The 24,778-nt window shown below is 48.3% G+C and overlaps 1 protein-coding gene across 1 annotated transcript in view; it reads right to left on the minus strand.

Moving 5' to 3' along the window:
* The window catches only part of Sdk2 (sidekick cell adhesion molecule 2), a 275,505-nt gene that overhangs the window by 55,743 nt on the left and 194,984 nt on the right, over nt 1-24,778 (minus strand). Inside the window, exons 14-25 of the mRNA XM_036196160.1 lie at nt 22,092-22,228; nt 20,988-21,135; nt 18,746-18,886; nt 16,144-16,325; nt 15,589-15,704; nt 7,327-7,522; nt 7,063-7,161; nt 6,442-6,633; nt 4,104-4,225; nt 3,674-3,783; nt 3,443-3,593; nt 323-560 (exon numbers count right to left, since the gene is read on the minus strand). Of these exons, the coding sequence (XP_036052053.1) occupies nt 323-560; nt 3,443-3,593; nt 3,674-3,783; nt 4,104-4,225; nt 6,442-6,633; nt 7,063-7,161; nt 7,327-7,522; nt 15,589-15,704; nt 16,144-16,325; nt 18,746-18,886; nt 20,988-21,135; nt 22,092-22,228 (1,832 nt within the window). The remainder of the gene's footprint in view (nt 1-322; nt 561-3,442; nt 3,594-3,673; nt 3,784-4,103; nt 4,226-6,441; nt 6,634-7,062; nt 7,162-7,326; nt 7,523-15,588; nt 15,705-16,143; nt 16,326-18,745; nt 18,887-20,987; nt 21,136-22,091; nt 22,229-24,778) is intronic.

Here is a 24,778-nt window from a genome sequence, read left to right on the forward strand (position 1 = left end):
AATGATGACCCCTTTCTAGGCTCTTAGGAGAGACAGATTTCTGCAATGTTCTAAGATCAAACCCTTCTGTTAGGTGTTGGGGTTAAAGCTGAGTGTTGGGGCAGTGGGGTGGGGTGGGCTGTTTGGACAGCTAGTACTGCCTCATTATCCCATGGACTCCCCAAGAGTCGGGGCTGTCCCAGGGAAAGGCAATACTGGGGGGCTAGAGGTGTGGCAGGGTGCTCTGCCATGGGTGGAACACGGGATAGTGGCTTGAGCTATCTGTAGAAATGGCTGCAGTGTGGCCTGCTCTTGGGTGGTCCCTGAAGAAGGGCAGTGGTACCTGACTCCCTGGTTCTGCCCACCACTGCCTGGCTCCAGGGCCCGCTCCCGATGGCGTTGAAGGCCTGGACCTGGACTCGGTACTCTGTCCACTCCTCCAGGTCCTCGATGGTGTATTCCCGCTCCACACGGTCTTGTACCATGTGGCTCAGGGTCTTGCCGTGGCCGTCAGACCGGCTGTACTTGATCTTGTAGCCCACCGACTCAGGGTTGCCATTGTATTCCATTTCTGGGAGGGGCTGGGGTAAAGCAGGGGCAGAGAGATGAGGGCTAGGGGGGAGACCCCTCTACATTCCCTTCTTTCCCACCCACCAGTTGAGCAGCCAGTACCCCAAAGAGGTGCTATCCCTAAGTAACACTGCTTCCATGTCTCTCTTTCCATCTCTTCCCATTGGACTTCCATGAGAAGCAGCACCTTTGTTCATCATACACAAGGCTGACTAATGACCTTGCCCCGAGGCTGGTCCTTCCCAGCAGGCTCAAAACCTGTCTGCCCAGTGTGCTGATTAGCAGGGCCCTTTGGCTCTGGCTGTCTTCCTGTTTAACCCCCTTACTCAGGCTGTCAACAAACACTTTGTTAATTGCCTACAACACCTGGTCTCTGCTCAGGCTGCCCTTTGGAGGAGGGAGCCTAGGGTGAAGGCATCCTCATATAGACAGGATGCATGTCACTGCCAGGAAGTCCTGCTATCCAGCAAAACTTAGTCTCTCCTGCTGGAGTTGATCTTTCTCTTACTGGTTAGAGTCTCACCAAAGAGAAAAGGTAGGTTCTTTTCCAAGTTCATAGAGCTCAGTTGGAGGGGTCCTGCTTGCTGGTTCAAGGTTGGATGAATCTGGCAATGTTGGTAGGTGGTGGAGAGGGGCCTTTGGCCTGAAGCAGACATCAGCTGAGAACCTGGCTTCTACTCCTCTGAAGCTGGTGTGCCTGCAGTCTCCTCCCTCCATTCTACCTCCCCAGGGCTCCAAATGCCCACAATCCACAGTGCATCACTTTCCAACCTACCTTATCCAATTCCTTCCCAGCCCCTCCCTCACCCTTCTCTCTCCTCCAATTCCCTCTACAGACACTGACAGGAGCTAGAGATAATTAAAACAGAAATGGATGGGCATAAGAGGCTGAGATGGGCCTGGCATGAGACTTCCCTACCAGCTAAGGAGAGGTAATGGGCCATGCACTATTACGAGCCACGCGGCTGCATGGCACAGACGCCGACTTCCCTGCCCCTCCCCACACCCCAGTAACCCACTCTCTAACTTCAGTAAGTGGTGAGTGAGTGTGTGTGTGTGTGTGTGTGTGTGTGTGTGTGTGTGTGATATCAGCTGGTAGGGGATAATAAAGAGTTGAAGTTGAGGTCATAAGAGGCTACATGTCCCACTTACACACTCACAATGCCCTGGTCCACTGGGCTGGCCCCAAAGTATTACTCAGTGCTTGCCACCTGAAGAGGAGCCATCACTAATAACCAGTGTCTGTTGGGGGCTCATGGTGCCAATTCCCCCCATAGCCACCAGCTCCTGCCAGACTCTGCCACACTGTCGCACATGGCAGCATGACCCCATGGTGCAGGGGTATGCATTAGTTTACATAACCCATGAGTGCTCTCTCTTGGAGGCTGTGTGGTAAGAGGGGCCGTGGGTGCCATCAAACAGGCTCTTGCTTTGCAAAGGTTCTGGGGCTCCCAAGGAGCACAGGGTGCCAGTTGCCATCTCTCTCATTCATGACTCTCGGAATTATTCTCATTTACTCCACAGGTTTCTAGGACTGCTGCCTGGGACTCCTGCTGAGGCGTGCTGTCCCAAGGTGGCCTGAGGGGCACAGTTTTTTGGTTCCTGGTAGTGAGAGGACAATGTGCTCAGTGGCCTGTGTTGTGGATTTGGGGGCTCAGTCTCATGCTGCTAACTCAGGGAATGTGGGGGTCCTAGGGAGGTGATGTGATCTCTTTCTGCCTTAGTTCCTTTCTATGCAAAATGGGGACTAGCCTCACTCTGCTGCTGTGGTTTAATGAGAACATCTAAAGACAGGCTCTGAAGAAAGCACCTAGAACCGGCACCCGAGTCGGGAGGAAGCCACAGCGCATCAGCAAGCTACTTCCTGCAGGTCAACCATTGTCAAGACCTTCAATGTACAGCCCTGACCTGTGGGACCAGCCTGGTCCCAGCCTCCACCACAGCAGCAGATGGACCCTTTCTAAATCCTGGGTCCATCTCATGGCTGCTGTATGCCCATGGGCATGTTTCTAACCTCTCTGAGCCTTCATGTTCTCAGCTGCAAATCAGAAAAGGACTGTGTCCCTCTCAACATTCCTGAGAGGGTTCAATGGGACAGGAAGTTTAGGATGCTTGGCATCTGGCAATACTTCTAATCAGCAACATTCCTCCCCCTTCCCACCCCAAGTGTGTGTAGGTGTGTATGTGTGTGTGTATAGAAGCCAGAGGACAAACTTGGGTGTCATTTCTCAGGTGTCATCCACTTTGGTTTTTTATCTTTTATTTTTGTTATTTTCAGGCAGGGTCTCACTGGGTATCCATGGCTGGCCTGGAACTCACTATGTAGACCAGGCTGGACTTAAACTCACAAAGATCCACACCTTTAATCCTGAGGCTGGGATTAAAAGTCTGTGCCACCAACAACCAGCTTCCATTGTGTTCAATTATTTTTTGAGACAAGAGTCCCTCACTGGCCTGCAACTGGGCAACTAGGAGAGGCTGGCTGGCCATGGAGCCCCAGGGATCCTCCTGTCTCTGCCTCCCCAGCACTGATATTCTAAGCACGCGCTAACATGCCTGGATTTTAAGGTTGATGCTGGAGATGGAACTCAGGTCCTCATGTGTGTACAACAAGTACTTTATAACTGGGTTATCTCCCCAACTCATACAAAGTATCTTCTAGCTCTTTCCTCTCCTTTAGCCACAATTAACTATTGGGCACCTTTCAGGTTAGTAAGGAAGAAATTTAAAAATATTAAAAACCCAAACAAGACAGCATCACCTGCCCCATCCCAAATAAATAGGAAGAATTATATAGATATTCAATCAGTGACCTCTTTGAGGTCATCACACTGGTACAGGTTGTGCATAGTCCTGTGACTATCCCATCCCACTGTTCCTGAGGGAGCCTCACCATCCATCGGAGCCACAAGCTGGTCTCACTGGCTGTGCGTAGAGTCACATTGGCCGGGGCCATGTCTGGGGGTGCCTGGAGGGTCTGGATCTTTCTAGAAGGTTGACTGGGTGGGCTGGTGCCGACAATGTTTACTTGGCGCATGCGGAAGCTGGGGTGGGAGAGAAGGAATGAGCAAGGTATGGAGGAGGTTGCCAGTTCCCCTCCCCGCCCCTTCCACCTGTGCCTCACCTGTAGTAGGTGAAGGGGTTGAGGTCTGGTACCTCCATGGAGCGTGCATCAGGCTCATTGCTGAGTTGGTAGATCAGCAACCATTCCTCTCCCTCCCCGATCACGCCCACCTAGAAAAGGGAACCTAAGGCCTGTCCAACTTGCTGTGCTCAAGTGGGATGCTCTGAGTCCCAGCTCCTGGTAGGCATCATCCCCACCCAGGGAAGGTCTTAGTCTAAAAGCCACAACTTACTGTGGGGTGGCTCTGAGTCCTCCTGCATTAGGACCTCACAGCAGGCCGGAGAGAAACACATTTTTATGCCTGACTCTAAGACCAGCTGATATGCCAGGTACCTGTAGCTTCAATGGGTCCCCCACCCTTTACAGGATCTTCATAGGGCTGCCTGAGACTGCCTGGGGAGGAGTCTGGGTCCCCTCTAGCAGGCTTTACCTGAGCCTCCACCACCCAGCGGGAGATGGATGTCTTCCCGTCGTAGCCAGGCCTGAATTGCAAGGTCACAGACCGTGGGCCAATGTTGGAAATGCCCAGGTTGGTGGGTGCCCCTGGGAGCTCTAGGGAGGGAGAAGAGGGTAGAAAAAGTAAGAGGGTGGCTCCCCCTGGAACAGGACTCTGCAGCAGGAAGGAGCCTGAGTAGTTTGCTGTTCTTGGCGACATCACAGAAGTGCAGCCAAAGCCTATCTGTGACACTGTGTCTTACAGGTACCACATTCATACTGGGAGGTGGGACAGATCTGAGGGTAGAGACACCCTGGAGTTCTACATGCCAGGGGCTTCCCTCGGAAGTTTTGGCAATAAGCAAAATACCCACAAAGCTGCACAAAGCAAGCTAGGCTCAGCACAAGCATATGGATCAGAACTGTCTCCAACCACACGATGCTACAGCCCTCCATATCTAGGGATGGCTGGGAGATGAGAAGGGCTGAGGTTGGGGCAGACAGGAGGCAGCTTCTCTTTTTCCAACCAGGAACTCAGGAGTTGTTGGGGCTCAAGATGGACAGAAAGAATGTAGATTCTGTAGTGTGTTTGAAGCTAGCTTTGGGTACATAATGAGTCCAGGCCAACCTAAGCTATACAGTGAGCCCCTGTATCAAAAACCCAATCAACCAACAAAACAAACAAACAGATAAACAAACCATCTGAACATGTCAGTTTGAATCTACCTCTTCCATCTCTTCCACTACAGACTGTTTCTTTGAGCAACTCTGACAGTTAAATTGACAGAGTTTAGGACCATCATGGAGACAAGCCTCAGAGAATACGAGGGAGTTTCTAGGTTGGGTGTGGAGTGGGGGTAGGGTAGGGATGGGTGGGAAAACCCGCCCTACCTGCAGGTGGCATCATTCTACAGGCTGAAGACCACCAGCATTGTGCCCCTGCCTCCTTCCAGATGCAATGTCACCAGCTATGAGCTCCTCCTGAAGTGACTTTCACACCATGACAGTTGTACCCTTGAACTGTGAGCCAAACTAAACCCTTCCTTCTCTAAGTTGCTTTTCCAGGCATGTTGTCACAGTATCAAGGGGAGCTACCGACACAGCCATCTACCTCCCTCTCTATGTCTCAGAATAATGGTGACAGTAATGACCACATAGAGCAGGGACCTGCATTGAGGAAGTATAGAAAGCCTATCACTTTAGGCCTGGGAAGTCCCATACAGATATCTACCTGATGTTGTCACTGGGAGTTGAAGGAGTCTGAGGTGCCTTGGCCACCCCAGTGGGTGAGCCCAGGCAATCTGACTGGGTCATCCAGGTACAGCCTTTCTGATATGGATAGGAGCACATGTTGATCTGGTCCAACTTTGTATGTGTACAAATGGGGAAACCAAGGCCCAGAGGTGATGCCTGACATGTTTAGTGTTTATGTTTGGGGCTGAGATTATTCCCATCTTGTTCAACCACACACAATAAGTCTGTCCACGATCTGTAGTCCAATGTGGATTATATAATGGGACTATAGTGAATTCAATGGTGGCCTGAGCTATAGACTGAAACTCTAGATAAAAAAAAACCCAACCAACCACCAGCCAACCAACCATCAACCCACCAACCAACCAACTAACCAACTAACCAACTATTAACAAACCAACTAACTGACCACCAACAAACTACCAGTCAATCAGCAACCAATCAACCAACCATCCAACCAATCATCAACCCACCAACCAATCCACCACCAACCCACCAACCAACTCACCAACCAACTACCAACCCCACTAATCAACCAAACAACCACCAAACCACCAATCAAGTAACCACTAACAAACCAACCTATCAACCACCAACCAACCAATCAACAAACCAACCTATCAACCACCAACCAACCAACCAACCAACCACCAACCCACCAATTAACCAACCACCAACCAACCAACCAACCAACCAACAAACCAACCACTCAACTACTAACCAACCAACCAATAAACCAATCAACAAACCAACCAACTTATCAACCACCAACCAACTAACCAATCAACAAATCAACCTATCAACCACCAACTGACCAACCACCAACCCACCAATCAACCAACCAGCCAACCAACCAACCAACCAGCAACTCACCAATCAACCAACCACCAACCAACTACCAACCAACCATTAGCATACCAATCAGCCACCAACCAACCAACTAACCAACAAACCAACCTATCAGCAACCAACCAACCAACCAACCAACTAGCCAACAAACCAGAATGATAGATGGATCCCTCTAAGAATGAGTGCTGCTTAGTAGAGCAGAGACAAGAATTCTGATCAGAGGCACTCACCTGGAGGCACACCAGATGAGATGGTGGAGGCCGACACCTGGCCCTGGCCCTTGGAGGTCATAGCGGCCACCTCGATAGTGTAGGTAGTGAGTGCGGTGAGGCCTGTGACCCTGTACTCTAGGGTTACGTTGGGCAGGTAGTGGGTCACACGGGTATTGGTTCTATTGTACTCTTCCCAGGAGATCCGGTACCCTGGCAAGAGTCCACAGTGGCAGCATGAGCTGGGTTGAGACTGTGCATTGACCCTGACCCTTGTTCCAATTCTCATTCCTTCTGTAGTGTGGTGATTTGGTTCACTCCAGGAGCAGAGGCACCAAAGGAGCTAGGAGCTGCTGGTGTCATGCTAGGGCCCAGGCGGAGTCTCAGTGGGATGTCCCTTGTGGGCAGGGATGGCAGGCAGAGAGAACGACATATTATGACAGACCCTTAAGGTCATCAAAACCCTGAGGTCCTGCAGAGCTGGGGCAGGAGCCCTGAGAGGTGCTGCATATTGAAAGGGCAAAACTGAGAGTTGAGAGTGTGGCTCAGTGGGGAGGTCTGACTGCAGGCAGGGGACAGACTAGCTGAAAACCCCAGTCCCGACTGTCCCACCCTTGGGCTCAGGTGCATCATCATGCCTACCTGTCAGGATGCCATTCTTCTCTCCAGGCTCCTGCCAGCTGACCTTCAGTGAGGTGTCCAGGATGTCATTGAAGCTCAGGTGTCCCACAGGCCCAGGCACTGTTCCCAAAAGTGTCCCCCACCCACCAGTGCCCATTAGAGTCAGAGCATGGCCACCCTATGTAGGGTGGCTGCTGTGTTCCAGGATGCCCAGGGACTTCCCAAGGGCCTGGGTTGGTGGGTGGGAATAGAGCTGGGGGTAGGGCTGAGGCCCATGGCACCTACCATCCTCATGGGTGCGCACCAGCTGGGGGCTGCTTCGAGGCCCATCTCCTGGTGTGGTGAAGCATAGCACCGACGTGAAGTACTCTGTGAATTTTTTTAGACCGGACATGAAGCCCACATGGATGCTGTCTTGAAAGTTGGGCCGGGCAGTCACCATGGTAACCTCCTCTTCTTGTGTTGGCTCCCAGGCAATCAGCTGAGGAGAAACCAGAAGAATGTTCTAGAAAAAGTGAAGCTCCCTCCCACAGGTTAGGTCACGGGACATTGTTCCTGTGGCCACTCATCCCAGGGAAGAGAGAGACAAGACAGGTTACTCCTGTGCACATACATGCTCTGGGTATCTTGGCTTCTGACTCCAGGAAAGACATGGTACTAGGTGCTTCCCATAGGGACCTGTCACTCCGTTCTCCCAGCTATCCAAAAAGGAGGCATTTTACCAGAACCATCTTTATGATCCGGAGACTGGGCACAAAACTGGAACCAGAGGCCCTTTAGTTCTAAAACTTTAAGTGACTACAGCAGAGAACTTCACCGAGGTGAAGCTTGTCTAAGCCTGGAGTCCTGGGTGTCAACGGTGGTCACACATCCACAAAGCCACCCCGCTACCCATTTTCCTACTGGCTCGTTTTCCCATGGGGTTCTCTGAGGTCATAGGTTACAGCTGTGTCGATTGCTATGTCTCACATTTGTTCCTGGTCAGGTTGTCAATCTTACATTTCACCCAGAGGTGAGGAGACGACAGGAGACCCCATCTGGACCTGGTTGCTTTCTCTCCATTCTCCATGGGTGTTTTCCTTCCACAGCCTGCCTCTTCTCCCTCATCCTGCACTGCCCCTCCTCTCCTGCACTCTTACCTCCTGTTCCTGTTTTCTGGGCCCTTCATCTGTCTCCAACAATGGCAGCTGGTCCCAGAGATTTCCTCATTTATTTGAAGTTGATTAAATAGCAATTAATGGTGAAAAGCTACACTTGAAGAGTTTTAATAAGCATGGTATTTATAGATATAAAACAATACCACGCCAATGTCTCCTGATTAACTCGCACAAGTAACAATGCTTAATCTTCTCCTTTTCAGGGCCGGATGTTTATAAAGGATGTTTTGAAATTTAATTGGTATTGTGAAAAGATAGCCTATAGCAAGTTAATTAGACACTAATTAGACCCTAAAAATACTAATCAGAAATACTAAGTGGCATTTAATAAGTATGTTAAATATCCTCTTTATTTCAGTTATCTTGTTTCATAGCAATTAAATTGCCCAACTTCCTTGGAGTAGATGAAGAAATGAGTTTAATGTTTTAATTTAATTTAATTAATGTAAATTTGAATTAATTATGCTGTTGGAATTAATTGTGTGGTGTGTTCCCCAGCAAGTGTAAAATTTGGGTAAATATTATTTTATTGGGCTTAAGCTAATTATAATCACTACCATTTTAAACAAAATAAAGGAAAAAAGAGTTTCTTTACAGATGTCTTAAAATAGTATCTCTGGGTCTTGCCCACAAAAAATGACCCATGGGGACATGTACAAGGCAATGGACATGTAGTCTAAGGACCAACCATATTAACTTTTCCCTCTAGCTTCACCCCGAGACCCAAAATGGCAGCAGGGTATGGCATTCCGAGACTGCTTCATCAAATACACATCTTGTGTGTGGGGGGTTATAGAACCATAGGATCACAAAGTTCCCCAGATTTCTGGGAGTTATGGTTTGGAGATAAAGTACCCCAACCCTCCTGTCCAAAGGCTCATGAATTGAAGACTTGGTTCCTGGCTTGTGGGCCTAATCATTGGGAGGTGATTTACTAATAAATGCTCTCATATAATCAATGAGTTAATCCATAGATGAATTCACAGAGCAGCCTGCCTGCCTGTCTTCTTTCTTTCTTCCTTCCCTTCCTTCCCTTCCTTCCCTTCCTCCCTTCCCTTCCTTTCCCTTCCTTTCCCTTCCTTTCCCTTCCTTTCCCTTCCCTTCCCTTCCCTTCCCTTCCCTTCCCTTCCCTTCCCTTCCCCTCCCTCCCTCCCTCCCTCCCTCTCTCTCTCCCTCCCTCCCTCCCTTCCTCCCACCCTCCCTTCCTCCCTCCCTCCCTTTTTTTCTGTGTGTATGTGTACAAATGTGAGTACGGGTTTGAGCATGCTATACTGTCCACGTGGAGTTCAGAGGACAACCTCAGGTGTCCATCCTTGCCTGCTCCTTTGCTGAGACAGTCTCTCTTGTTCACTGTTGTGTATGCCAGGCTGGCTGCTCTGCCAGCTTCTGGTAATCCTCTTTGCTCTGCCTCCCTTTTTCCTAGTAGAGCATGTTGAGATTATAGATGTGAATGGTGACTGTGTCCAGATTTTTACATGTGTAAACTCAGGTTGTTGGGCTTTCATGGCAAGACAATCATCTCCTCAGGCCAAGGCTGATTTCCTTAAAATTTGTTTTGTTGATTTGACTTTGAAACCATGTAAATATTATACATAATTATATGATGAAATTAAATAAAAAAAAACCCCAATTCCTAAAAGTCAAAACCCACAGGAAGCCGATGAACCTCATAGGGTCTTGAGCTGTGAGAGAACTATAGCAAGGGAAACTCTTCAAAAGAGATCACAGAAGAGCTGTGTGAAGTGTGGCCTTCATGGGTTATAACCCAAGACTATAAAAGATGCCAAGAATTTGGGGGTGTTGATCAGTAGTTTCACACTCCCATCGCTGTTCAGAAGCTATTGTGTCTGTGGGATGAGGGAGCTGGTACCAAGGAAGCTTTGCAAGAACTGGATTTTTACTGGATTTCTACTGTGGACAAAAAAGTTGCAAACAAAAGACCAACGACTTCTGAGGAAACTTGCAATCTTGATGCTGAATGGAAATTACCAGCACCTTTTTTTTTTTTTTGAGACAGGATTTTATGCAGTCTAGGATATCCTTAAACTTGCTATGTAGACAAGAGTTATTTTATGATATTTTGTTTGTGTTATGATAAATAAAGCCTGCCTGGAGATCAGAGGGAGGAGCTAGTCACTAGTTAACCATAGAGGCCAGCAGTGGTGGTGCACACCTTTAATCCTAGCACTTGGGAGGCTCACACCTTTAATCCCAGCACAATCAGGAGGTGGAGACAGGAATCTCAACCCCCTTTCAGTCTGAGGATCCGGAGAGGTAAGAAGTTGCTAGCTGCTCCTTTGCTTCTCTGATCTTTCAGGTTCTTCCCCCAATATTCGACTCCTGGTTTTTATTGATAAGACTAAATAGGATCACAATTCAAAGAGTGACCTTGAACTTCTGGTCCTCCTCCTCCTACCTCTACAACCCGAGTGCAGCATTACAGGTGTTATCTGTATGGTGATGTTGTGAGATGGAACCCAGGGCTTCCTGCATGCCAGGCAAACACTACCAACGGAGCCACGTCTCTAGCCCTATTGGTGTGCATTTTATTAAAAAAAAATTCCTTCTTGCTAACTATTAGAATCTAGAAACAACACTGTCTTTGGTACAAGAAACACTCCAGTAGTCACATCACGGTATCTAACTATTATTTCTATCTCAACAGATCTAGAGTTCCTTGGGAAAATGTCTGACCCCGGGTACAGTGAAGAGATTTTTATTTTCCTCTGGGCTGGGGATTGAACCCAGAGACTCACATATGCCAGGCAAGCACCTCACCACTGCACTACATCCCCAGTTCTCTCTCTACTTTTTATTTTGAGACAGGGTATCATGGAGTTGCTCAGTTTGGCCTTGTCCTAGTCCCATGTCATGTCCCGTCCCATCCCGTGTCCCCCCCCCCCCCTCCCGCACTTGACACAAGCTCACAAGCTGAGTCATATTGGAAGAAGGGACTTCAATTGAGACAATGCCTCCATCAGATTGGCTTGTAGTAAAAATCTGTGGGGGCATTTTCTTTGTAAATGATTGATGTGGGAGGGCCTGAATGCAGTTCATTGGGGGCAGTGTCACCCTTGGGCAGGAGGTCCTAGTTGTATAAGGAAGCAGGCTGAGCAAGCCATGGAGAGCAAGCCAGTAAGCAGCACTCCTCCATGGCCTCTGCTTCAGTTTCTGCTTCCAAGTTCTGCTTTGGCTTCCCTCAATGATAGACTATGGTCAATATTTGCAGGCCACATAAAGCCTTTCCTCCCCAGGTTGCTTTTGGTCATGTTCTTTTATACAACGATAGACAGCAGCTGAGGACAGCCTTGAACTCACAGCTCAGGCAGTCCTGGACCTTGTGGATTTTCTGCCTCAACCTCCCCTATGGCTGGGATTACAGGCCTGCACTGCCAACCCTGGAAAAAATTTGTATGTAGATTTTATATACATTTATATAGCTTGAAGTATCTTGTCATCCCAGCCAGCCAGGCAGCCACGGGAGACTCCTGGGACCATGTTGAAAAAGACTCAGGAGCCAACTTGAAGGGACCAGTGATCATTTGGCAATAATAAGGATAATAACTGCAGTGGATTGGAGCATAGCAGATGTGTTTAAATATTCTTAAGTACATAACGACATCACTAAAAGCAAAATGGAGCCAAAGACAGCTCCTCCAACCTCAATTTAACTGTTGCCTTAGAAAATGCTAGGGAACTACTTTATAATGCTGAGGCTTGAGAGGCCATGGAAAAGAATGGAGTTTTAAATTTTTCCTAATGTAGTAGAAAACTGACAAAGGGAAACATCATCTTCCTTCCTTCCTGTTCTTGACTTCCCTCCCTCTTTTGCTCTCTCTCCTCTCCTTTCTTCCTTCCTGAAGGCATTTCAGCTAATCAAGAAGAAATGACAGCATTTTTCCACCCTCATTTTGTAGCTCCTATTAAAATCACAAACCCTACCAGGGCTGTCCATGGCCACCAAGTTCACAATTAAAGAGACAATCAAACTTTGCACCTTCTGATGTCAACACACAGCACAATTTGGGGACCCCCACCTCCCTGCCAAAAAGGTAATCAAACAAACTTGAATCCAATTGGCTGCTAGCTCTACATTCCAATTTACTGAAGATGTAGTTCTCAGAGGAACGTGTTAAATGACCCCATAGGGAGGCAATCAGCAAAATCCAGGCCTGTGGAAAATTCATTGGATGAATGACTAAGTTTCTTTGCCAAATAAATCACGAGAGGTGGGGGGGGGGAGAGAGAAAGGGAGAGGGAGAGAGGGAGGGGAGCCTCTAAGATCAATGGAGACTTTAAACTCAAACCTGTAACCAACAGCAACTGGGTGGCCTTCATCTACATCTGGGAATATATAAACCATCCAGGAGCAGGAATTGGTTGGGAGACCATCATAGAAATCCAAAGGCTGGCAGGATATGTAATGATGGGATGGTTGACATTTTTAGGCATGGTAATATAGTCATTGAGGGTTTGTTTTAAATAGAGAGACCTTGTGGAATTTTTTCTCTACAAGAACATTTAGGGATGATGTGACCAACTCCCTGGGATTCACTTTGGCAAGTTCCCTGGGAGGGGCTAAGGCAGTTGTTCTCAACCTATGGGTTGTGACCCCTTTGGGGGTTGCATATCAGATATCTCACAAATCAGATATTTACATTGCAATTCATAACAGTAGCAAAATTACAGTTATGAAGTAGCAATGAGAATAATTTTATGGTTGGGGGTCACCATAACATGAGGAACTGTTTTAGAAGGTAACAGCATCAGGAAGGTTGAGAACCACCAGGCTAAGGGCTGAGAGGAGCTGAGAGGTTCAGGGACAGCCACCCCCACCCCCGAGATATTCTAAAAACTGAAGAAGCAAAGAGAAAAGACCTTCACTTTTATTCACATGTATTCCCAAAACATCAAAGTTGTAGGTATCATTTTACAATTAAAAACAGGATTGGGGATATATCTCAGTTGGTAGAGTGTTTGCTTAGAGTGCTTGAAGCTCTGGGTTCAATCCCCAGCACCTCATAAACCAGATGTGGTATACATGTTGTAATCCTAAGGCTTGGAAGTGGAGTCAGGAGGATCAGAGGTTCAAAGTCACCCTTGGTTGCATACTGAATTTAAGGCCAGCCTGGGCTACATGAGCCTCCATCTACCTGTCTATCTATTGATCTGTCTGTATGTCTGTCTACCTATTATATTTTATTGTTTTAATGTGTATATACCTATATGAGTTTATGTGCACCACAAGGATGTAGGTGCTTGCAGAGGCCAGAGGTATCAAATCCCTTGGAGCTGGAGTTAACAGCTCATAGCTGCCACATTGTTGCTGGGAACTGAATCTGGGTCCTCTGCAAGAGCGGTAAATGCACTTAACCACTGAGCCACCAATCCAGCCCCATAATTTCTTTTTTAATGTAAAAAAAAAGCATGGCCTCGGGTTCAATCTATTCTGTCCCAGTTACTTTTAGACTGTGAACAGTGACTTCTCTCCCATGACTCAGTTTCTGCCTCTGGGAAGTGGGGTGATGACCATAATGCTTAATTCTTAGGGGTCTTGCATGAGAGAATGAGTGAGGTATGTAGCTGGTTGGCTGGTATTGGGTATGCCCCCAAAGGTATGATACCCTGTTATTGTCCCATGAGCTCCTGTGCTAAAAATATTGGTCAGCTGGTGGTCATTGGTTTATATGGCACAGTTCCTGAGTACAGGGCTTGGAAGAGCCTGGGATCAAGCAGGTTTGGGGGCTTCTGCATTTTCTTCTTGTTCTGGGTCACCACAGGCCATTGCCCTAGTTGTCCTGGCCACTTGGTGGCCTTCCAGCCCTTGGGGAGCTTTCTGCCTTAGAAGTTGGTCGCTCACCCTTCCCACACATAGAATAAAACTTATGCTTAGACTTGGCAGCCAGAAGCTTAATTGTTCCCAGCTCGGCCTCTGTGCTCCACAGCCATGCAGACCTCTTTCCCTCCCCCGAGTCCCAATTAGCAGCCTTTTCCGGCCAGTCAGCATCTGCGAACTCGGGCTGCGGCCCCTATCCCAGGAAGACTCTTTTTTGGCCTGCGCTCTCTGGCTTTGTTGGAGTGAAATTGTTGCGGCCCGGTGGCTCCAGCTCTGGTCCCTAGGTTGCTCCTAGCACAAGTAGAACATTCTTCTTGCAAAACAATCTCCTTTCCTTCCTCTCTGGCCTCCCAACCTCACAGTCACAGTGGTGCAGACACTTGTCCTATAGATGAATTTGACTGGGGTATATGCACAGCCTCAGTGTAGGGGGCTTGAGGATATGGCAGCTGTCATCTTGAAATCACTGGGACCCATAGCTCAAACCCAGAGTCTGTAGTTTTCTCTCCTTTCCCTTGGCTTCCCAGCCTCCTTAAAATCCCTGTTTCTTTTATTTTTTACCCCTGGAAATGAATGAGCACACGGCATCTGACTACCTGCCTCCCCCTGCTGAGGGCAAGCACCCCTGTACCCCCTGTTTCAAACATGGTGTTGCCCTGTGCTATGTGATATGTCCTCAGCTCTCTCAGAGGAAAGCAGGCCTCCTTGTAGGAGGAGAAGGGGACCCCAGACCTGGGATGCAGACAGGATGGCTGAGAAGTCCAGATGCCCAGCAGTTAACCTGGCCAGAAAACCAAATAGCATTGGTATAGCTACAATTCGGACACTTCTGTTGGTTGTTGGCTGGTGGATCATGTCTGTGATGAGTTCATATGTCAAAGTTCTAAGCCCAACTCCCCTGGGGTGGCTGTGTTTGGAACTTGGGCCTTTGAAGTGCTGCTTAAAGTTAAGTGAGGTCATCAGGGACAGACCCTAACCCAGTGTGACTGGTGCTCTTGGAAGAAGAGGGTGAGGTCACAGACCCTCATGGGGCTATAAGGAGAGGGCACAGCATCCACACCAAAATTCATGACATCAGTCCGCGAGAGGCAAGCTGGGATTTTAGTCCAAGTCTGCCTGAGTCCTAATCCCACGCCTCTGTCCACACTGTGTATGGGGCCAAGGACAGCCCATGGAGGCCTGCCTGGCAGGTAGCATGTGAGCGCCATAGCAGAGTGGTAAGGAGTACTACTGCTTTGTTCTGATGGAATATGGCTACGTTCAGGAGTGCAGGCCTTGTTTGTGGCTGGAGTTTACCAAGGACAGTCTCTTTCTGGTGACAGCTAGGGCACTGTGTGCTATCACAGAAGCCTGTATGTGACCTTGAAAGTCACGGGGGCGGGGGGGGGGGGGGGAGGAGTATCCTCTGCTTTTATCTGTGACCTCTGCCTGCTGGAGTCTGGTTTCAGAAACCCACAGTGACCCCACTGCTCTTCCCTGGAGTCTCCCATTTCTCCCCTCTCCTCTTGAGTCCCTCCAGGCTCCTTTCAGAGGACAGAAGAGACCCTCACCTACCTTGTAGCCCTGGTTGATGCCGTTGATGAACTGGGGGCTGGGGGCATTCCAGGTGAAGCGGATGGTTGTGGAATTGGTGGCTTCTGCATGCACGTTGCCCGGGGGCACCGTGGGAACTATAGGAGATGAAGAGATTGGCTGCAGCTGTTCATCTTGTCCAGCATGGTAGAAGACACAGACAGACTCTATAGATAATGCTTGACCAAACCAAGGATTCCCTTCCTCTCCTACTTCCTGGATTAATTAGAGTTCAATAAAGTTTTCTGATCCACCTCCCAAGCTGTCTTGTGATCCAGTTAAAGGTGAAACATCACAGAGGGTCCCTCTACCTCTTCCCACATGACTCCTAACCACTCTCTTCTTTTCTCCTCAGCCATCTGCCCCAGGGGAGCCAGGTGGAGATGTCACTCAAGCCCCAGGTATGAAGGGCCAGGTAAAGTCATCCAGGTGTTCATGACTGGACATATGGATGGCCCAGCAGGCATGCAGCCCAACAGGCCCAGGGACCTGGAGAAAGGACCACACCTGTACTTCACGGCCCCTTTCTCCACCCACCTCCCTGAAGTGTCCACTCAGTGACTTTGCTGCTGTAGACGCCCAGCCCGGCGCTGTTGTAGGCAGCCACCTCGATCTCATAATTGGTCCAAATGATGAGGTCCTCCAACAACAGGTTGTTGACGTCAGCATCTGTGATGTTCTTAAACTGGTACCCCACAGGTAGCCCAGCCAGGCAGTATCTGAAGGCAGAGGTGAAAGTGGGTTGAGTCAGCCTGCAGACTTGTCAACAGCAAACTGCGCAGAGCAGTGCTGTCTGTTAAAACTTGCTGTGACTCTGGGAACTCTCCATCAATACGCCATAATTGGGCTGTCTAATAGGGTCACTACTGGGACCCATGACTGTTGGCCATGTGACAAGGGTTCAGTGCCAACAAGGAATGAATTTGAATTTGAGATAATTTTGTTTTGAGTCATGACAGTTGACTGTTGGCTACGTTGCTGGATAGTACAAGTCTAGAGAGTGCATTTAATCATGTAGCCCAGCATGCCTGGCCTCGAACTATGTAGCTGAGGATAATCCTAATCCTCGTCCCTGCACCTCCCAAGTGCTGAGATTGAAGATCTGTAGAGCCATGCCCAGTCTGTGTGATGCTCGGTATCAAACACAGGACTCCATGTGTGCTGGGCAAGCATTCTAATCAGCTGAGCCACAAATATCCCTAACCCCTAGAACATTCTTTTTAATGGGTTTGGGAGACATGGATAAGATTGCCAGCCAGGGAGGCTAAGAGTTCCTGGGGAAGGTGTCACAGGTGTTAGCTTTTAGGGATCATGGGTAAGGAAAGCACTCCCCAAGTTCATCTCATTTTCTTTCTTTCCCTGGTACAGTGGCTCCTTTGCTGAGAGGGCCTGGGAACCCCTACAGCTACTGACCTCCTCATATCCACCTTCCACTGCAGAGCAACCACGACAAAGGAGGGGAGATGAGCAAGCAAATGTGGGGTGCTCTGCATGGATGGTGGACTAGTCCTAGGAAAAAGTATAATGCTCACCTATTTTGGGGTCTAACAGTTGCAAAATCAGAGCCCCCCAAAGTGTTTCTATGCATTCCAGAACCCCAGAGCTGGTATGTTCTAGACCTTAGCATGAATCAGTACAACCCAAAAGCTCATTAAAGCACAGGCTGCTTGGCCATCCTCTTAGCTTCATATTTAGGAGGTCTTGGGGACAGACTTGACAATCAGGGTCTCTGCCCAGTGCTCAGGTAGTGTTGACCCTGTTGGGTTAGGGATCCCACTCTGGGAACCATTAGGATCAGCCCCAAACCAGCAAAATCAACCAATCATGGGACAGCCAGAGCCATGGGCTCTTCTAACTGTACAGTGCTCTAGCACCCAGGGATATTGGTGTACATGGAGGAGGCACAGGCTTGGAAAGGCATTTTGCAGCCAGCCAAATTCAGAATACAGACAAGTGTTTCCAGTAACTACAAATCCCAAGATAATTAAAAAAATTAAATATAAAATTGAAAAAAGATATGTGTATGGTTGTTTTTGCATACATGTATATCTGTCTATGTATCATGTATGTGCTCGGGGCCCAGGGGGGCCATGAGAGGGCAACAGATCCTCTGGAACTAGAGTTTCACATGGTATGCACTGCCATGAGGGTGCTGGGAATTGAACCTGGGTCCTTTGGATGAGCAGTCAGCAAGCATGCTTAAACATTGAGCTATCTCTTCATCCCCCAAAAATTAAAAAAAAAATATTTGTGTGGGGGACATGTCCATGCCATGCACACTTGTGGAGGTCAGAGGACAGTCTGTAGGAATTGATTTTCTCCTGGGGATTGAACTCAAGTTCTTAGGCTTGGGGGCAGGTGTCACCACCCACTGAGCTACTTGAATGTAGGGGTATTTCACTCTGGTCCACTCCTGTGCTTTCTATTAGGTTACTAGTGAAACAGTTCTCAAATGCAAAGTTTAAAAGTCCACAGAACCGGCCTTTGTTTTCAGCAAGAACCAGAGAAATAAGTTTCTCTTTTCAGTCAATTTTTTCCCCTATCAATTTCTCTACTTGTACTCCATCTAGCTGGCGTGTCCAACCTTTGGATATTGTGACAGGACACTGTCATCTACAAAGTTCATTTTGAGAACCGTGCAATTGAATTACAAACAGAAATTGCAAAAAGAAAGATCTCATAACATTGTAAATCAGTTTGTGATTTTATGTCGAGACCCATTCATAGCTAGCCTTGCCACAAGCGGCCCATGGTCTGGACACACCTTATTCTAAAGGCAGGTCTGCAGCAGAACGTTATGAGTCGTGCAGGAGGTAGGCTGCTGGCATCGGCATCTCTTTCTTCCTGTCTGCTCCTACATCAGCCCTGTCCTACAGCAGCACTGGCTGCCATGCAGCCTTGAAGGAATTAGACTGTGTCCTTGTCCAGACATTCCTACTAGCTTTCAAGGCTATCCCTGTTGTCCATTCGTCTGCAATTTTGGTATGAAACCTTCTTGTCACAGTGTGGGCATTTTTCATCACCTGGTCTTTGTTCGTTGGCAGGGATGGAGCATGAATTTATATTGTTTTCTAATCCATGCTCTTCTCCCATCCCCCTCAGGGTAGGGTGCCCTCTAGGCCCTAGAGTGGGCCGGTACCTGATGATGTAACCTTTGAGGATTCCATTCTGGTGGCTCTCGGGAGGTGGTTGCCACTGGATCATGATGGACTGGTTGGTCCGGCCGCTGGCAATAACGTTCTGTGGAGGGGCCGTGGGAGGCTCCTCAGGGAGGGAAACCCTGGAGCAAAGAGAACAGCAAATGTGGTTGACCTTTACCTCATCTCTACCCCATCGACATAGGTGTGTGATAGGTGACAAAGAGGCCAGTCATACTACCTACTGTCCAGGGGTAATTCTGTACCTTTGCTGTGTGTTTTTGGGAAGCTCAGTTAATGTCTCTTCGTGAATTCATATCCCCCCCCCCCCCCCCCCCAGACAGGGCCTTTATTTGCAGTCCAGGGGGTCCTTGAACTTGCAACCCTTCTCCTTCAGCCTCGTGAGTGTAGGATTACAGGCATATGCTATTGTTTTAGGAATAGGGCACCAGCAGTTCCCCACAGGCTTTGCCCCCCTTGCTGGGTAAGCAGAGCCCCAGGATAGGTGGGTGGCAATGGTTCAGGGAAGGAGCCCCAGCCTGGAGCCTGCCTTCTGTAAACCAAGCACCACATTTCTTTCTGTGGCATGGCTGGGGAACACAGTGTTCTGCCCAAGTATATTTTTCACACCACTGACACTTGTCCATTAAAAACAAAAGTTAATTATTTTTGATGGATGTCTTTCCCTTTTTGTTTATTTTTTATGTTCTCGTTCTCTGATGGATAGCTTCCCAAACAGTCCTGTCTGCTTCCAGCTTTTAAAGTGAGGGTGGTTTAACCTTTCCCATGGTGACTCAGGCTATTAGCACAGAAATTCCTGACAAGAACGAATGGGTGCATAGTACAGCCACAGGCACAACGGAAGTGTGGAGGGGCTCCTGGCACTGAGTTTTCCCTGCTGTGATTGTGAGACTTCTCAGGGGCTGAGCCACTGCCTGTTCAGTGTACAACCTGGGGGCCAAATCCAGCCTGGCACATAGTAAATGCTCAGTAAGTAGCTGTGTGTGTGTGTGCGCGCGCGCGCGCGCGCGCGCACACGCGCGCGCGCATGCGGCATGTGCCACAGCTACCCATGGAGGTCAGAGGACACATGGGCCCTGGGGTCGAACTATTAGGCCATCAGGTTTGGCAGCAGATACCTTTACCTGCTGAGCTATCTCACTAGCCCCCTTTGTTTGAGACAGGGTTTCTCTGTGTAGCCCGGGCTGTCCTGGAACTCACTCTGTAGACCAGGCTGGCCTTGAATTCAGAGATTTGCCTGCTTCTGGCACTCAAGTGCTGGGATTAAAGGCCACCATGCCTGGCCTTCCTCCACTTTTTTTTTGAGACCTGGTATTTTATTGACTTCCAGTTTGCTGTTTCAGCTAGACTGGCTGGCCAGAGAGCCCCAGGATCTGCCCATCTCTGCCTCTTCAGCATTAGGATTATAGTCATGTGCTACCATGCCCAGATTTCTCATACCTATGCAGCAAATACTTCACCCACTGAGTCATCTTTCAAGCTGCATTGCTTTTTTTATTTTTTATTTTTTGAGACAGGGTCTTACTCTATAGCTTAGATGGCCTGGAACTTGATTTATGGCCCAAGCTGAGTTTGAACTCATGATTCTTCTTCACCTCCCAAACACGAGGATTACAGACCCATGCCTCTTCATCCAACTTGGAAGGCATCTTCTGAAGAGCCAAGTGCACAGCTTTGGTGCATATACTGTGTCACACTCATTCTTACTTCTTAAATAACAACTGCTTTCCCATTAGAAGTGGCTGCTTCTTATAAAAGCTAAGCCAGGCGGGGACTAGCCTCTATATAACTGTGCTAACTGTAAGAGGCTTTGATGTGATTGCCTATTGGTTCCTGGTGTCCATCATCTTGTAAGAGCTTTGCTAGGATGCCCATAGGGTCTGGCATCAGGTTTGGAATTGGACATAGACACTGAAGAGCCTCTCTTCTCTGTGTACCTTCTTGTCTCTTGAACCATGATGGAAGCCCATGAGACTGGGCAGAATCAGGGAAGTCTTTAAACTTGCTAAGCTCATGGTCAGGAATGACCCCGGCTTGTTCATGCTTATTGTGGACCCACAATACTCTTCACCTCCTTTAAGCCTCACGCCTCCCCTGGGAAATAAGTCAGACATATTATTCCTCCATTCTACAGAGTGGGAGACTGTGGCTTGCCCCATGTGCTACCCTGGTTAGGTGGCAGGCAGGTGGAGTCTCACTCAGGGGGACACTTGTGCTCCTCACCTTTCTGTGTCCTTGCTGAACTGTCCTTTGCCCACATCATTGACAGCACAGAGGCGAAACTGGTAGGAACGAGCGGGAACCAGCCCTTTGACCATCACTGAGGTAGCTTCTGGGTCCACACTGGCAAGGAGAATGGTCCATGGAGCATCTGCAGACACATGGGGTTGGGTAGAGAGGCGCATTGTGTAGGTGGGCTATGAGACCTGCTCCTTTTTTAAAACATTAATTTTCAAATTTATTTCCTTTTGTGTATATATGTGTGTGTCTATGGGTGTTCATGTGTCATGGTGTCATTTGGAGGTCAGAGGACAACTTGAGGGAGTGGGTTCTCTCTCACCATGTGGATCCCAAGGACTCAACTCAGGTCATCAGGCTTGGCAGCAAATGCTTTTACTGGGTGAACCATCTCATCAGCCAGTGATGTGATGGATTTCACTCTCCACTCCCAGCCCTCTCCTTTGGGTTGGCAGGAGAGTGAGTGTCTCCCTAACTTGGTCCAGTATAGGTAGGTCACCATGTCAGCTTTTTTGGGTCTCATTAGCCCATGTGACCCAGGGGTTGGAGGGAGCTGGGAGGAAGTGGAAGCAGGGGTTCATGGGAATTGAGATGCTTCTCCCCCTTGAATCCAGGAGCTCAAGAAAAGCTGCACCAAGGATATCATTCAGATTGTACCGGCTAACACTGAAGTTCACAGTGGGGGACTTGTGAGAACAACAGCTGCTGTCTTTGAGGCTGCCCCTGGCCTAGGTCTACATTTCCCCTATATTGTTCAAAGCCCAGGTTGGCTTTGAACTCATGATTCTCCTGCTTTGGCCTCCCAAGTGCTGGGACTACAGGGTATAGTCCCAAGCTAGGCTCCCCTGTGCAAGTCTTGTTGGGAAGTCATAATAACCCACCAGCTGTTTAGGGGTCATTCATGGTCCTGGAAGTAAGTCCATTGCTCCTTTTACATGTGAGGAAGAGATGGCTGCCCAGGGGGGAGATCTCAGAGACCCAAGAAGTGTATGATGGGAGCTGGCTGACTTGCACACGTGACCTTCCAGCTCATGTGCCCCTTTGCCCAGGTTGTGGGGGACATGGGAAGGTGATAGTGGGGAACCTTACTGTTTTCTGACATCTCCAAGATGTAGCGCATCAGGGGACTGTTGCCATCGAAGGGTTTGGCCCAGGTCAGGTTGATGGCGCGCCTCTCCACGGTGCTGAGTGTTGCCACAGGGTGCTCAGGGGCATGGGGAAGCTGCCTGGAGGAGAGATATGTGTGGAGGGCCCACCCCGAGTGCTATGCTCTGCCATCAGCAGACAGTAACACTGCAGATCCAGTGAGTCATATGTTTCCATGGCACTGGGTACATGACACTGTGCGTGGTATGGAATGTTGCCCTTCATGCTAAACTGATCTTTAATTTGCTATGTAGAAGAGGATAACCTTGAACTTCTGATCTTCCTCTCTCTACCTTCCAAATACTTAGATTATAGGCATTTGCTGCCTAGCAGCCATTACCATCTTCATCTAAGTAGCTGTGATTACCCACAGAGGACCCTCAACAAGATCACCATATGGAAACCTACTACTATTGTAGAAGTTTCCTAAAATATGAATACTCCTAGGCATATATAAAAGTTCAGGGGCTGGAGAGATGGCTCAGAGGTTAAGAGCACTGGCTGCTCTTCCAGAGGTCCTGAGCTCAATTCCCAGCAACCATATGGTGGCTCACAACCATCTACAATGGAATCTGGTGCCCTCTTCTGGTGTGCAGACAGAACACTGTATCCATAATAAATAAGTAAATATTTAAAAAATAAATAAATAAAAGGAGTTCAGACGGAGTTACTCTCTAATAGGGGCACAATGACTCTCCTATAATTTTATAGGTTATCTGATAAAAAAAGACCAGTGTCATGTATGCAGTATCTGTTTTTCAAGTTGTTGGTTGGTGGGATCCCATAATTGTCTCTCCAACATTATAGGCTGTTGCTACTGCTCTTGATCACCTTCCAGAGCTTGATGGTAAGACCTTACTGCTGAAGATAACCATACACTAGTGTCACAGGACATGGAGAAATCAAGCTGGTACCAACCCGAAGCTTCATCCCTACTGGCTTGCTTTTATATTTCTGGAAGGTTCAATCCATGCTATTGGGGGAGAAAAGTCATCCATAGTCCCACCCAGTTGTGAATCCTGTAAGCTACAGTAACAACTAGCCTGGCAAGCTACACTCATGGGTGCATTGGCGGCACCAATGTCATGGGGGTAACCGGCCACTCTCTGCTGGGATTCAAGGCCTGCTTCACAAGATGGAATTCAGGTCAGATGCCATTAAATGGGCCTAAAGCCTATGGTCATAGGCGGGACTCTAATGCCATCATTGTCCTAAGTAGACATAGAAAGTAACCGCCTCCTGTGTTTTTATCCTCATCCTTTTCAATTAGGGCATCTTTCAGACCTCTCCAGAGAAGCAGTTCCCTGAAGTAAAGGCTGACAAATACAGAGACCCATGGCTGGTCAATGTGCAGAGGGAGAGACTGTGAAGTAGTCAGTTATAAATGACACATCTACATCACCCCCACCACCCCCACCAGGGCTCAGCGATCATCTCGGAAGGAGGGGTAGAGAGACTGTAAGAGTCAGAGGTAGTGAACATCTACACAGAAACAGTGTTTGCTGGGCGAACAGGGACACAGCACACATGAACTCACAGTGGCTGTGGCTGTATGCTCAAGACCAAATCAGCCAAAGTCTCCACATGGAAAGGGGAAGGGCTCATGAGTCCTACCCATAGCTAAATACCTAGTTGGAAACGGCCAGCTGAGAATCAATTTTCTTTAGGGATGTGATTCCAGAAAAGCTATCCATGCTCCGGTAGATGGTTCTCCCCCCCATGCCTGTACAGGCAGCATAAGTGAACTCAGTGGGTTTTAAAACAAAGTACATGAAGTGGAGAGGGAGATGTGGTGGGCATGTGGGGAGGAGTTGGGGGGGAGGAAGGATGTGAGTAGATTTGATCAAAATACATAACACGCATGTATGAAATTCTCAAACAATAAAAACAAAGGTTGCCAAAAAAAAAAAAAAAAGATGGGAAAATGAGAGGGGGAATTAGAAAGAAAAGGTTCATGGGAACGGGAGTGAGAAAGGGTAATGGGGGTGAAATGACCAAACTATATTATATACGGGCATGCCATTGTCAAAGAATAATTAATAATAAAAAAGAACACTACCGCGGGGCATAGGTGGCGCATGCCTTTAATCCCAGCACTTGGGAGGCACAGGCAGGCGGATCTCTGTGAGTTTGAGGCCAGCCTGGTCTACAAAGCTAGTTCCAGGAAAGGTGCAAAGCTACACAGAGAAACCCTGTCTTGAAAAAAAAACAAAAACAAAAACAAAAACAAAAAAGAACACTACCTTAAAAAAAAAAAAAAAAAAAAACCAAATACAAAAAAAAAAAAAAAAAAAAGTTGCCTATTGAGGTTTCCGAATGGGAAGAGGTGGGGGCGTTGGTCATTAGACTGTCACCTGAGAGTCCCACCAATCCCTCTTGTCCTTCGTCCCCAGGAAGGCATGTGGCATATAATCCTGTTCTAGCTGTATGTGCTCTCAAGGAGGGCTAGTGCAAATACAGGGCAGAAGGCTAAATGAAGAGGGAACTCCATCTGTGCAACTCCAAGGAAGTCACCATCTGCACTGGAGTGGGACAATTTGGTGATGCAGCTGCCTTGGGGTCACACACACACCTGTGAGTAAGCCCAACAAACTCATTGGCACACCATGAGTGGCCAATGACATGGGTGG

This window comes from Onychomys torridus, chromosome 8 (genome assembly GCF_903995425.1).
Source record: "Onychomys torridus chromosome 8, mOncTor1.1, whole genome shotgun sequence".
Taxonomy (NCBI): domain Eukaryota; kingdom Metazoa; phylum Chordata; class Mammalia; order Rodentia; family Cricetidae; genus Onychomys; species Onychomys torridus.